Source organism: Saccostrea cucullata, unplaced genomic scaffold (assembly GCF_032062105.1).
Source record: "Saccostrea cucullata isolate Sc308-1 unplaced genomic scaffold, CSIRO_AGI_Scuc_v1 ctg2123, whole genome shotgun sequence".
In the NCBI taxonomy this organism is placed as follows: domain Eukaryota; kingdom Metazoa; phylum Mollusca; class Bivalvia; order Ostreida; family Ostreidae; genus Saccostrea; species Saccostrea cuccullata.
The window spans coordinates 55809-70531 of record NW_026919020.1 but is presented as its reverse complement, the minus strand read 5'-3'; the positions used below and the strand labels follow the sequence as shown (position 1 = coordinate 70531).

Below are 14723 nucleotides of genomic sequence, written 5' to 3'. Positions count from 1 at the left end.
ACTATTGTATGGTTACAAAGTCAGTATATTTTATTGTTACTTACTGATAACCTATGCCAACTTTTCATTCGCAGATGAAGTTCCTGAAATTGTATCTGATAAAGAAATTGTGTCATCGGAGAATGTAACAGAAATCTACCGAGAAGGTCTAGAATCAATGGCAGGTAGAGTTATCTTCCCTTTACGAGTGGCCCTCTACAGGGTTCCTATGGACTCCCGTGGTTTGCCAGTGGCTTCCCTAGTTACCAGATCTGAAGGGGAATTTCAGTGGAGGAGAGTGTCCTCTAAAGGCGTGGTGTTGGATGACGAGGGTTATGGAAGGACTTCTAAGTCACTATATGTCAAAATACATCCTGCTTATAGTGGAGAAATACGATTTGTTCTGACTTTAAATTCTGGAGACCAGTTTATGTTCACTTTAATGGTAATGATACACTGTTTGATGTTTAAAATTTATTTTACAGATATACATGTACTTTAGTTAGTTATTTAGCATATCACCAATTCATGTATGATGCTTTACCTATGACATTACAGTGACTATTATTAAATTCTTACTGAACAGAAAATTGTGTATTATTTCAAACAAAATGCATGAAATTTTATTTTCTCTTCATTTAGATATTAGCCGTAAACAATGCCCCATATTTGACTTCCCCAGAGAAAACAATGGACACCTTGTCTTCAGTCCTAGTACAGCCGTACTCTGGTGCCCGGGAGTTTACAGCGGGGGAGATCAGTGACCTGGTGTTTACAGACGAGGACAGGGATGTGTTAGGGTTAGCTCTACTGGGGACAGTGTCAGAGGAATTGGGTAAGGCTTCAGAGGGGAATGCTGAAAAATAAATTATTGCTTACAGTCTCCTTGCTTTGTCTGAAAACTCCTAAGTCTGTAGGTCACACAAAATTGGATGGTTTATCACCAAAGATATGTAGTATGTGATTGAACACCTATCAAGCGATTAGGGTTAGTCTTACACTAATCCTAGAGATGAAGGTTGGCCTTGTACAGTTGTACCCACTGAAGAAATCAGGACTAGTAGTTCTATTTTGGAGTATTCTTAATAACCTTAGCATGGCATGAAATTACAATTCTGTGCAATAGTATAATTATAAAATGTCAAAAATGATAACTTTTTTCCAACTACACCTTCAGATTTGGCCTGCCAGACCATTGGGTTTTGGTGCAGACCATCAACATTGGGTGTCACCATTGGACTTTGGAATCCTACATAATGGGTATATGTCTGTTTATTCTGACATTTTATACTTAATTATCAGGTTCCTGGCATTATGACAGTGGAGATGGATGGAGGCCGGTTCCTGTTTTAGGCAGAATGACACCTCATCAGCAGCAAAATGTTAGTGTTGTCCTGCTGTCAAATGTAGACAAACTCAAGTTTGTACCAACTGTGGGGTAAGATCATCATATTTTGTTTTAGTGTAAAGCTTTAGAAAAGAATGACATTCTTGCTCGGTCGATAGGCATTTCTGTGAAGTCAATATACATGTATCTATGGTTCAACCTCGTCAAGGGACTATATTTATATACTATCACTGTCACCTGTTTTATATAGTTACCTGTGGTCCACAAGAGAGGCCCTTAGGAAGACCAAGCTGTACACTCTGGCCTGGGATGGCAGTGACCTGACCTCAGGTCAAAGGTCACAGAATCACATTCTGATCCAGAAGTGCTCAGCAATGATGAAGGTAAAATTTACAGCCATGTAAAGTGACAGGCAGCTTTTCACAGGTGTCTCACCAGTGAATGCCACCTCATTAATTGCAAATAAATATACATATGATGATTAACATTATATACTGGTAGATTTGTGATGTATGTCATAACATTATGTACTGGTAGATTTTAAATATGTACTTTCAGATGTGAGAAATATAACATTACTAGTGGACTTGTAATATATGACTTAAAACATTAAATAACAATACTGGTAGATGGTACTTGTAGATATATATATATTATTATAACAGTAACTTGATCCAAAGGGTCGTATTTGATCTGATGATCCGCGCCTGTCAACGAGACGTGATACGGCTCTTAGGATCAAGTTACCGTTATAATGACAAATTTATTATATACCCCCTCATAACTAGCAAAATATAGCAAGAGAAAACTTTAGAGATCAATTGTATAACATTTATCCAAAAAACAAAGCATAATAACAAGGGACTTTTTAACGCGCAAGAAAAATAACATCATGTTTCTGCGTACTACGTCACCAGTGTCAGAGAGTGGTGATATGGATTCACAAAACCACAGTGTGGTGATCCGGAAAGTCGGATCACGACGTCACATGATAACGTAAAATCAACAGTAAAATTGAGTGATATACATTAGGTATATAATAAATAATTTCTATCATTATGTACTTTGTGTGATATATGACTCATTATAATATTACGCACCATTAGATGTGTGGAGAAGGGGGTCACAGTGCCTACTCATCAGAGATCATCCCTCTCTTTATGAACAAGGCGGGCTGTGACGGACAGCCAGGGTCACAACTAGGGGAGGATCTGTGTGGGGTGTGTGGGGGATACGATGACTGTGTAGACTGCAATGGAAAACTCAATGGAGGTATACATATAATCAACATTTTCAACAGGTGAATATATTCTCTTAAATGTTCAACCTGATCTTGAGTACAGGAATACATGTACATGTATGTTGTCAGGTTAGACCAAGGAATTTTAATTGGCCCTGTTAATTCTGAAAAATTTAATGTGCTCACTTTTTAAAATACTGTAAAATCACATATTTAATTGGGTCGAATTTTTGAGGTTTGAGAAAAAGTATTGGTTTTCATGGATGGAGAAATGTTGAGTTGTAGTGGTGGTCATGAAGTCATGAATCTCTCCATACCTCAAAATCAAGGAAAAGTAAACCCCCTGAAAATTAGTGACCTTACAGTAGCATTATACCAGTTTAATTCAGAGATGTATATTTCTAGACTAATAAAAATAATACATAATTTTCTGTCTCATCTCTCTGTTAAAGTCAGACTACAAGTTACTCAAAATATATAATTTTTTTAAAGAATCTGTAATTAAAGTAGACTCTAGTTTTCTTTCTTAAGGTTTAAGTTTTGATTTGCTGACAGGTGCTGTGATTGATGCCTGTGGGGACTGTACAGAGGGGGACACGGGGCTGACCCGGGACCACAGATTGGACTGTAGGGGGCAGTGTGGTCTGAACTACTATGACGACACCCTCAACATGTGTCTACCGTAAGTCAACATTGTCAATGCTTCCAATGGATTTCTGTTTACATGATCAATGTCTAAGTTGTGAGTCTATTGATGTTTGTTTTCTAGGAATAATGTGGACATTCAGAAACTGATGACATTGTTTCAGGAATGTGATGGAAGGATCAACAGTGATGCCTACATTAACAAGTTAGTGGTGATCACTTTAAGTACACTTTTAAAGAGTAGGAAGATGGAATGTTTTAAATATAGTATGTGAACCATTTGTTTGTTAGACATTCATTGACAGCTTATAATCCATATTAGAATATACCGTAAATCTGGAAATTTTTACGTCGATTTATTTTTGCGAATTTGGGTCAAAAAGCTATTGATTAATTTTTATGCTTCAAAATTTTGCGAATTGTCACTGGCACTAAAAATAAAAATCACTTAAGATTTTCATATTAGTTTATGTTTCAATTTAGTATGCACAGTTAGAATACCACCAATATACTCGCAATGTGGCAAGAAATTGCAGAATCGCTCCGATACAATTTTGAAGATAAAAATACAAAAGGATTTGCACTGAAAATAACTTTTAAATTTATTTTAACAAACCTTTTATAGGTTTTGTATGCCTTTTAACCTAAAATATAATCCAAATAAAGACAAAAATATTACTAATTTTCTCAACGTTTGTTTTTTTTCTCACCGAAAAAATTTACACGCTGTGTTTAGGCCTACATATGGAACTCTCTCTCGAGCACTGAGCTCGAGTTATCGCCCTTGTTGATACATGGTTGGATAAAATAACTGGTCTCTCTTTCTTGGCAAAATAATTAAAAAGGGACACACCATCTCAGTGCTTGTCAAACCATCAGACGATATTGCATATAATGAGGGCAATTAACGCGCACGAGTAATTAGCTTGTAGTTACAGTAGTATAAACAGGTTTCTTTTTAAAAATGACCAGTGCTTACCAATTCACTGAGTTAAAAATAGACACCAGCTTTCAGAAAAAAATCTTTACATGTTGATTTATTTTTAAGAAAAATATTTTTGCGAATGCATTGCATGCGCAAATTTGCTAAAAATTTATGTACAGTAAAAATTTCCAGATTTACGGTAGCAAATGATATGCATTTCTGAATATCCATTATGAGAACAGATAGAAAAGAAAATACATCTGCACATGAAATGGAGGTTTTGTTCTGACCTCTTCCCTCCCTTGTTGGATTTACAAATACATGTAGCTTAGATGTTTACATTTAAGACCCACTTAACCCCCTCAGAGAAGTTATTGATGTAGATGCTGTTACTGATATTACAGATAGAGAGACAATTACAGGTAAACTTTGTTATCTCGACATCGACGGGACAGTCGGAAAATGTCAAGATATCCGAGGTGTCAAGATATCAGAGTTGAAACTGGACGTCCTTCATTTTACTACATAGTAAAACCATAGACCTAAACTGAACAGACATGTAACTACAGGTACCTACGTGTCTTCAATTAGATTGCAGCTGGTTTGTTTCGGCTATCCTTCTATTTTTATTAGAAAATCTAAGTAATTATTCACATATGTTATAAGCGTGCCACTAGCTCTGTCAGAACAGGATACGAAATGCGCTCTATAAACTCCAAACCGGAACGGTACAAAGTCGACTTCCGAGATACGGAAAAAAATAATGCGTATATTTTTTTAAAATTATTTCATTTCACTTCTTTTTTATTTCATAATCATTCATCATTAATTTTCATTTCATTTTCAAACCAAAATTTAATTGGAATAGCGCAATTAACAAACTTAATGATGTTACATATGCATCCATATTACCGCTGATGCAATAGTCGTGCATGTCGTAGATTTGATTGGTTCCTAGTGAATGCATTTTTACAACAATTTTTAAGTTTATTTGAATTCAATGTGTATATTGTTCATTGTTATTCAGTTACTTTTCTTTTCATAAAATGTTTTAAGTTTGTCAGATTTCAACATAAATAAACGGTTTTACATTTACGCAAAATAGAAAAGATTTAACAATGAAATTACCCAAGCTGAACATTAAACAATTAACGTATTAGAGACGCCAACGGGGGCTTGGGATTCCTCTACAAACACATTTCTACAGAGCAGTATGTAGTCAAAACATGGATGTTAAAGATGTGAATTTCTGAGGACGTCGAGATACACGGAGTCGTCCGTGCATGACGAGCGACCAGCTGACAAATAATTAGGTTAAGTAGAGCAGAAAATTGCCCCAATGTCGACTTATACCAGGTAAATTTTTCTCTTGGGACTGTGAAATACGTCGAGATAAGCGGGGTAGTCGACATTTCCGAGGTTGACATATCCGAGTTTTTGGAAATCATTTATATAGTAAATAATACCGGGACCGCGGACGGACGTCGACATATCCCAGGTTGTCGACATATCCGATGTCGAGATACCGAAGTTTACCTGTATTTGAATTCACTTTTTGTTTTGCAGGTGTGGTCACTGTGTACTAGGCAATACAACACTGGCAGAAAACCATGGGGAGGATCAATGTGGGGTGTGTGACGGAGAGGATGAGTGTGTGGACTGTGCTGGGGTCCCCTTTGGGGAGTCCGTGATGGACTTTTGTGACGTCTGTCTGCTGAGGAACAGCTCCGACTACAACAAAGGTAATACTTAAGAAATAAATAACAAGTTTATATAAACTTCAATGGGAATTGAAGTGGGTCGGTCACGTGATCAAATCCTGTGAAGGCCGAAGGCCTTCTCAGAAGATTTGATCACGTACTTCAATTCCCATTGAAGTTTATAAACTTGTTATTTATTACTTATATATACATTTGAGACAGACAATTGAATATTTTCGAATTTAAATTATTGTACTAACCGTCCGTCGTAGATTTTGAAAAATGACGCAAGGTGTAAATCGGCTTGCATGGCGGTTACGCTTCGAATTCATTAGGCTAAGGAATCTATTTCGAAGGGAATATTTTGTGAAAAGCTACTTGTGATCAGTAATAGTGAACAGATTCATGAGATTGTTGTCTGGGAATATTTTATTCGTGAAAAATGATAATCGATGCTGAAAAGACACAAGAAACACGTCCGAAGTTTGATGATAAAAAGTTGGAGGAATTTCGGTCGCTGGAAAGGGATGGATGGATCCGATGGACTGAGACACTTGTCCGAGCCAGTTAATTTGCAATTTGATCAAAACTATTCCACGGTTTCAGTAACTAAAGGCATACTTATCGTAAAACACTGATAAACACGGAGACACTGGCGACAGCTTTACATTGAACTACGAAAACGCCGATGTGTTTGGCAGCTGTTCATGGCATGATTGCAAAGATATTTTCCAACAGATTTACACATTTATCGTGAGTAAAATTTAAAGATAAAATAAAAGTTTATCATGAAAATTTAACCAAAGGTCTATCCAAAATATAAGGATAAACGTTAAAGACTGCAGCTGACAAAAGACGAAAAGTGAAGAAAAATGTAAACAAACGCTAGGCTCCTTGTTTTTTCTATGTACACGGGTTGAATCGATAGCCCAAAAACTGTATGAAATACTTGTTTACATTTAAAATAAAATAATTCTCATTTTACTTGCTTATTTAATTCATTTTTTTATACATGAAAAGCAAGTAGAGTGGGTCATTTTATAATTTATGTACCGGTAGATATTATTGCGCCGTGTGATTAGGTCACGTATTGACCTCTGACCTCTGACAAACTTCATACAGAATTGAAGATATTTTCTCTCTGTATGTTTATATAATGGAGAGATACCACAAATGTATATATTTGTCTTTAAAGGCATCACACATTTTAAAGCTAGCAACTTGACATCCTTTTGGCAAGAAAAAGATACTGAAGAGAGTAAAGAGGATTAGATGAATACATCCTAAGGAAATTTAAAATGCTCTTAAAATATAGTTTTTCTTTAGCTCCTCTTTCAATTTGTCAGTAGAGGGCTTATTGTTCTGACATTAAATTTAGGATTTAAAGGATACCTGTATTTTAAGGAAATTACTAACCAACCCCCCCTCTGAACCATTACACTAGTACTAACATTACACACCATTGAACTCAATGATCTGTATTGTCATTTTTGTTTGTAGAATGTTATGTGGGGATGGGACATATCAATCAGACAAGCTTTGGAGCCAGTGGACAGAAGGCATTAGAGATGACCGCGTACACCATGGCTCAGGAGGAGAAGGAGGACCGACCCTCGGCTCTGATTATCAAGGAGTGTGGCCTGTACAAGAGATCATACTGGAATCTGGTGGGTTAAATGAGAGTCTGAAAGAGAGGCATGATTACTGTAGATTCCTGATTATTAGCAAGGAATTTACTATCGAGGAATTTTGCGAGAACCATTAAACGCAAAATTAAATTACTCACCTTTATTTATATGGTGCTTAATTCCGTGTAAATTTTCATGATCAAACATTCATTATACCCCACGCAACTAGTTGCGGGAGGTATAATGTTTTTGACCCGTCCGTCAGTCAGTCCGTCAGTCAGTCAGTCAGTCCTCTTTTTTTTGTCAGCGCAACTCCTCATAAACCGCTGCACAGAATTTCGTCAAACTTTGCAGGTATTTAGGACACATTGTGTAGATGTGTATATTACCAGGAAATTCCGATTCCATTATTTTTTCCGGGAATTTCCGCATTTTTTAACTTAGGCATTTGGCCATACCTTGAATATAAAGATGAACAGTTTGTCAGCGCAACTCCTCATAAACTGCTGCACAGAATTTCGTCAAACTTTGCAGGTATTTAGGACACAATGTGTAGATGTGCATATTCCCAAGAAATTCCGATTCAATTATTTTTTCCGGGACTTTCCACACTTTTTAACTTAGGCATTTGGCCATACCTTTTATATAGAGATGAACAGTTTGTCAGCGCAACTCTTCATAAACCGCTGCACAGAATTTCGTCAAACTTTGCAGATATTTAGGACACAATATGTAGATGTGCATATTACCAGGAAATTCCGATTCCATTATTTTTTCCGGGACTTTCTGCACTAAATACTTAGGTTTTTGGCCATACCTTGAATATAGAGATGAACAGTTTGTCAGCGCAACTCCTCATAAACTGCTGCACAGAATTTCGTTAAACTTTGCAGATATTTAGGACACAATATGTAGATGTGCATATTACCAGGAAATTCCGATTCCATTATTTTTTCCGATACTTCCCGCACTAAAAACTTAGGTTTTTGGCCATACCTTTTATATAGAGATGAACAGTTTGTCAGCGCAACTCCTCATAAACCGCTGCACAGAATTTCGTTAAACTTTGCAGATATTTAGGACACAATATGTAGATGTGCATATTACCAGGAAATTCCGATTCCTTTATTTTTCCGGGAATTTCCACACTTTCCAACTTAGACTTTTTGGCCATATTTTGAATATACAGATGAACAGTTTGTCAGCACTACTCCTCTTAAACTGTTGTACATAGTTTCGTCAACCTATGCAGATATTTAGGACATATTCCATTATTTTATCCCAAAGAGTTTTGCCTATTATTCAAGAAAATTTCTCACCCCCCCTCCCCCCCAACCACTTCAAATTAATGTTTGGATTTGTATAATGCCAAGAAATTTTGATTCCATTATTTATCTAGAAACTTCATTCCACATTTAAATGTCTTCATATGCAAGACATTTTGATGTGAAGATTTTTTTGCAATTATTGCCGTTTTTGATCTATACTATGTATTTAAAGTGCACTAGCTGTGCCTTTCATTATGTGTTTCACAGTCAAGTTTTTGGGGAGCGTGGGGTATGTGAGCTAGCTCACTTTTTCTTTCATTTGGGCAAAATTATTCCTGCGATTTGACGTTAAAGAGCTATTCTGCAATAATAAGTACTCACGAAAAATAAGGAATTTACAGTAATGGAGAAAATGCTTTGTGAATGGTATGATTGTAAAACAAAGATGATATAATGTAGTTATAAAGGTTGTGTTATAACCATTTTATAGGTTTTATAAGTAAGAACAGAATTTAGAAGAAAACGAACATGAGAATGTCTAGCAAGTAGTGAAAGTAACATTTTCTGAAAGCAGCTCTAACATTTAAACTTATGTACATCTCAATTGTTCTTATACCAGTCAAAAAATGAACACGTCTCTTCTATATATTACTCCCTCAAAACGAATACATATGGTCTACATCCAATACCACTCCCACAAAATGTACTTGACATAGATAAATACCATATTCAACCCCTACAATATTATACTCCATAAGATCTTTACCATATACCGTCTTTTAAAAATGCACTATACATAGATCCATCCATGTACTCTACATAAGGTTTGTAACATTCTACAAGATCTCTATAAGATCTATAATATGTACATAAACAGGTACCTTTCCATCAAAATTTACACATCATAAAATTATCAAGATTTACCATATTAATTTTAGCGTAATGTAATCATGTTTGGCTTTGCTTTTCAGGATATACCGATGTCTGTTTTATCATATGACAACAATACAGGAGTGATAGTGGCCCAGACCCGTCTACTGACAGTGTATGATAGCGGGGTTTACTCCATAGGCTGTTACACACACGATGAAGGCATAGACACCATCCAATCACCAAAGACAACCCAAATAGTTATATTTGGGCCCGCCAATGTCAGGAGAGTTTTTCCACAACAAATCAAAGTGCAAGAGGGTACAAAGGTAAGGTCAGGTCAAAGGAGCCAGGTTAAAGGTCAAAATATTGGTCAAGGTCAGAATATTCTTGACTTATACAAAAGAAAGTAAGGGAAAGGAAGTTAAATACACGTAAACAGATTTAGATTTTTTAAAACATTTCTCTGAGCCATAAGGAAAATCTGTGGAAATCTGTGTTTTATTTAATCATATATTGACAGTACATTTTATAAAACATGTATAAATATGGTATATCAAAGAGACCAGTAAAATGCAAGATGATAATAAGCACCAATGAAGCCTTTATCAATATTTTAAATTGATGACCCCTTGGCTTATATGTAGGCTCCAGGGTGATAAATTAATCTCTTATAGAAAAATACATCATGCTGTAAGGTTACTGTATACATACAGGGTTATTTTCGCCCCGTTTAATTTTCACTCTTTCACACTTGCAAACATTTTTGCCCCCTTTTAAATTCACCCTTTCATAGTTTTAATAAAAAAAGTATACTGTATTATTTCATTTCGCCCTGTTTTAAATTCGCCCAAATGAGGGTGGGGCAAAAGGGGCGAAAATAACACGGGGGCGAAAATTTCCCTGTATACAGTATATTCTTCTGTATATTATTTGACAAGATATTAATTAAACTAATAATACTGCTGTCTTGTAGGTAACTGTGAAGGGAATCCGATTCTTCAAGTCCGGCTACGTCAAATGTGCCATCAAATGTCCCTATACCGAGAGGGGCATAGGCTGCTTCACAACAGATCCTGAACCGTCTGGCTTTATGATCTTTCCAGCAAAACGATTGGATGAATCAACATGTGAGTGTGACCTGAAGAAAATGTCAAAGGTCACCAGACCTATGCCCTATGACCTTACAGTGCTATTGGAGCCAATTACGGAATATTCAGTTCCAGGGTTAGTGAAACATGTTTTATGAACTAACAAGATGAAGGTATAGTAGTATACAGTCTAATTCCCTTGTATTAAACTGGAAAGGACCAAGAAAACAGGTTGAATGAGATATCCCTAGGATTTCAGATATTAAAGTTAACATACATTAATGACAATTTGACATATTCATAGCATTTGAGTTATTGATTATCAAGATAACAAACTTGAACTCTATTCACATTCTTGATTATTATTGATTTAAATAATGTTCAGAAATATTTACCGGTATATTTAGAAGAAACTAATGAAGAACTTGAAAGTTTTGTATCAAAATGATCTGGAATGACCATTGATTTTAATAACTATACTGAATCATCACAAATAACAATTCTTGAAAGTAAATGTTTCAGTTTGTATTTTTAAGATTGAAATATGTGAAGCTCTTTGTGAAAGCCCCTGCCCCGAGGCTGGTGTCTGCCAGGTTTGATAAGATGTACTGCTCAGTGACAGTCCTGTTTGATGTCTCCGTGGAGGGACCCAACAACTGCACTGATTTATTTGAGGAAACAAGTTTTCAAAAACTTGGAGAAAGTGAGTGGTCAGATTAGTAAAGAAGGGGATCTTAGACCAGGCTCCTGGAAAGTAAAACCTACAATTTAAAAAAAAAAAGAATATACAGACACTGACTGTTTATTAAAATCTTTAAATTTAGGGATATAAAGAACTCATTCAAGAATGATGGTCTTAGAAACAGGTCAACCATTTACATCCATCTTTCATATACAATAAACTGTTCTAGGGTTTCTTGCAGATACTGCAAAGTTGATTTTTCTGTTTCAAAAGAAGAAATGGCAACTTTGACAAGTGAAATTGTAAATTTACATTTCCAAATTAAGTTTTATATTTATTGCTAAATTAATTTAAAGAACTTGTCTGTTTCAGATGCGGAGTGTTACTTTATGGGTAACAGACTTATCATTCTACTGAAGAGAGGGGAGTTTTCTCTGAGGCCTGGAGAGCACCTGCTGATATCCAACTCAACCATCCTCAAAATGTTCTCAGGAGAAAAGTTCCCCGCCTTCGCATCAGGAAGTATCCTGGTGAAGGCACCAAAAAAACAGGTAATCTACTGTAGAATCCTCATTAGTCATGCGTCGTCATTGTTTTTGGACTTCATGGGTCATCCATATCGGTTAATTTACATCCCCACGAACAATAAATTTGTCACTAATTACTATATTTTTTCATTGAATCACCTAAATATACAAATTACCCATGAATTTACATCACCAATTTTCCTTACTAACAAGCATTTACCCCCCTCTAATTAAAATTTTTCCACAGTTCTTGAATTAAGATAACTAAAGTAACAGGTAATCTTCATCAATTTAGTTCATCAAGCTAACAGGTAACCTACTTTTTTTTAATGTTATGGACCAGAACTAAGTGCATTATTTTCACATTCTACTTTCACTTTACAGATGCAGATCAGTGCAGATCTTATTGGAGGAGGGGTGATTGGCAGCTGTGACCCCTTTGAACTCTTTCTAAGAAAGTCAGGCAGTTTAGGCTGTGTGGACATTGCGTTCAATTGGACGGTTACATCTAATGATAGTAAGGAATTGTATGATTATACTATAGCCAGAAAGCTTGCAGGATTTAACTTGTTTACTGATGATTAACAAAGAAGATTAAAATGATGGAGAAGTAATCTTAGTTTTATTTCTGTTGCATAAGTTTAACTTCCGTGCTATGTTTTGAGATTTTACAGTTAAAACTGGGCAGGCACATTTAGCTAAGATAAATACACTATTTTCTTTTTTTACAAGATCATGTTTGGAATATTGTTTGGCTTGGAAGGCTTTAAGATGTTAAAAAAGTGAAATATAATGTTTTTGAAGGCAACCCTTCAGCATTGGTTTTATCTGATATCAATGATCTACAAAGAAGACTGGATGATATGCCAGCCTCTCAATGGAGATTTAGTGGACAAGGGTCTGAGGTAAAAAATGGGCGGGAATAAAAGAAAGGCTTCATTTAACTGCCATAACTTCAGTCAGTACTAAGAAACAAGACCTTACTAGAGGAGAAAAATATTGTTGAGTGCTAAAATTTTCTCTCTTTTTTTCTTGTTTGTTTTCCTTTCCTTTTTTGTGTAATCAATATTGTACAGGCACTCATTCTGAAAGGTGCAAAAATTCATCTGCAGGAAACCTCACTGATTTTAGAACATAATTTCTCTTGGACATGTTGGAAGGTGTTACTTCCAGCTGTGAAGAGTCTTAAATGTGTAGTCTCCCTGAAGACATTGATTTCATGTAATTTTCTAATTCTAATCAATATTTTTATGATTTTTGCAGATTGTGCCTGGATCCACCTATGTTTTCACAGCTGTAGTTTCAAACATGTTAGACTTGACCTTTACATCAGTGTCTGCCCATGTGACCAGATCACAAGGTGTTAAACCAATCAGTGTCCAGCTTCAGGTGTTGTCAAGGAAACACCCTGATCCTCAGAAACCTTTAAAAATGGCTGCCATGGTAACTCCCTCTGCTTGTAGTGGAATCAATATGGTGGAGGTAATATGCTTGAATATTGTATGCTAGGATGCTTTTTCATAGAATTCTGAATTCGTTGTTTACACCCTAGGTATGGGATGCATAATTGATTTCTCCTTTATTTTAACACTTAGTTTAATTCAAATATTGTAGTTCTTATTAGCAATGAGGATCATATACCATCTACTGTGAAATCATTTATATTCAAAGGAGATCTATTTTTAGGTCACCTGAGTAAACTCAGGTGACCTATTGCTATCTGTTTTCATCCGTCGTCGTGCATTGTGCACATTTGAACATTTTCAGCTTCTTCTCAAATGAACCAATTTCAACCAAATTTGGCCTAAAGCATCTTTGGGCAGGGGAACAAAAATTGTGAATTTCATGATCCCTGCCCCCCTGGGGCCTGAGGGGTGGGGCCAAAACCACTAAAATTTGCAATCTTTAAAAATCTTCTTCTTTACTCCTGGACATCAAGCAGTCAAACTGTTTGCATGATTGTAACAGCAATGAGCCTCTACCAAAATTGTGAGCATGGCCCTGGGGTGTCAGTGCTAGGAGGGGCTAAATAAGTAGGTAGTGAAAATGCATTATTTCTTTGAAAATCTTCTTCTCTGCTCCAGGGTATTAAATAAAAATAAGCACATAGTTATGATGAGCAAGAGTGCCTCTTCCAAAATTGTGAATTTTATGGCCCGAGGGTCAGGGGTTCTGGTGTTAGGGTGGGGCTCTAGATTATATAGTGAAAATACATGAATTCTTTGAAATCTTCTTCTCTTCCTGGGTATTAAATAAACTAACTAAGTGCATAGTTATGATGAGCAAGAGTGCCTCTACCAAAATTGTGAATTTTATGGCCCCAGGGTCAGGGGTTCTGGTGTTAGGGCGGGGCTCTATTTATTATATAGTGAAAATACATGAATTCTTTGAAAATCTTCTCTGCTCCTAGGTATTAAATAAACCAACTAAGTGCATAGATATGATGAGCAAGAGTGCCTTTACCAAAATTGTGAATTTTATGGCCCCAGGGTCAGGGATTCTGGTGTTAGGGTGGGACGTATTGAATTTATACAGTGAAAATACACGAATTCTTTGAAAATCTTCTTCTCTGCTCCTAGGAATTAAATAAACTAACAAAGTACATAGTTATAATGAGCAAGAATGCCTCTTCCAAAATTGTGAATTTTATAGCCCCAGGGTCAGGGGTTCTAGTGTTAAGGCGGGGCTCTATTGATTATATAGCGAAAATAAATGAATACTTTGAAAATTTTCTTCTCTGCACCAGGGTATTAAGCAGATGAACTAACTATATATTTATACTGGACACGGGCCCATCTCCCCCAGAATTGTGAATTTCAC

At 36.0% G+C, this 14723-nt stretch overlaps 1 protein-coding gene across 1 annotated transcript in view; it reads left to right on the top strand.

The window, feature by feature from the left end:
* Positions 1-14723, top strand: part of LOC134277467 (uncharacterized) — a 42181-nt gene that overhangs the window by 9758 nt on the left and 17700 nt on the right. The window contains exons 11-26 of the mRNA XM_062759801.1: positions 75-424; positions 622-814; positions 1282-1417; positions 1578-1710; positions 2434-2599; positions 3123-3249; positions 3337-3417; positions 5704-5879; positions 7338-7504; positions 9705-9932; positions 10580-10830; positions 11231-11397; positions 11749-11927; positions 12288-12420; positions 12708-12808; positions 13167-13385. Of these exons, the coding sequence (XP_062615785.1) occupies positions 75-424; positions 622-814; positions 1282-1417; positions 1578-1710; positions 2434-2599; positions 3123-3249; positions 3337-3417; positions 5704-5879; positions 7338-7504; positions 9705-9932; positions 10580-10830; positions 11231-11397; positions 11749-11927; positions 12288-12420; positions 12708-12808; positions 13167-13385 (2807 nt within the window). The remainder of the gene's footprint in view (positions 1-74; positions 425-621; positions 815-1281; positions 1418-1577; positions 1711-2433; positions 2600-3122; positions 3250-3336; positions 3418-5703; positions 5880-7337; positions 7505-9704; positions 9933-10579; positions 10831-11230; positions 11398-11748; positions 11928-12287; positions 12421-12707; positions 12809-13166; positions 13386-14723) is intronic.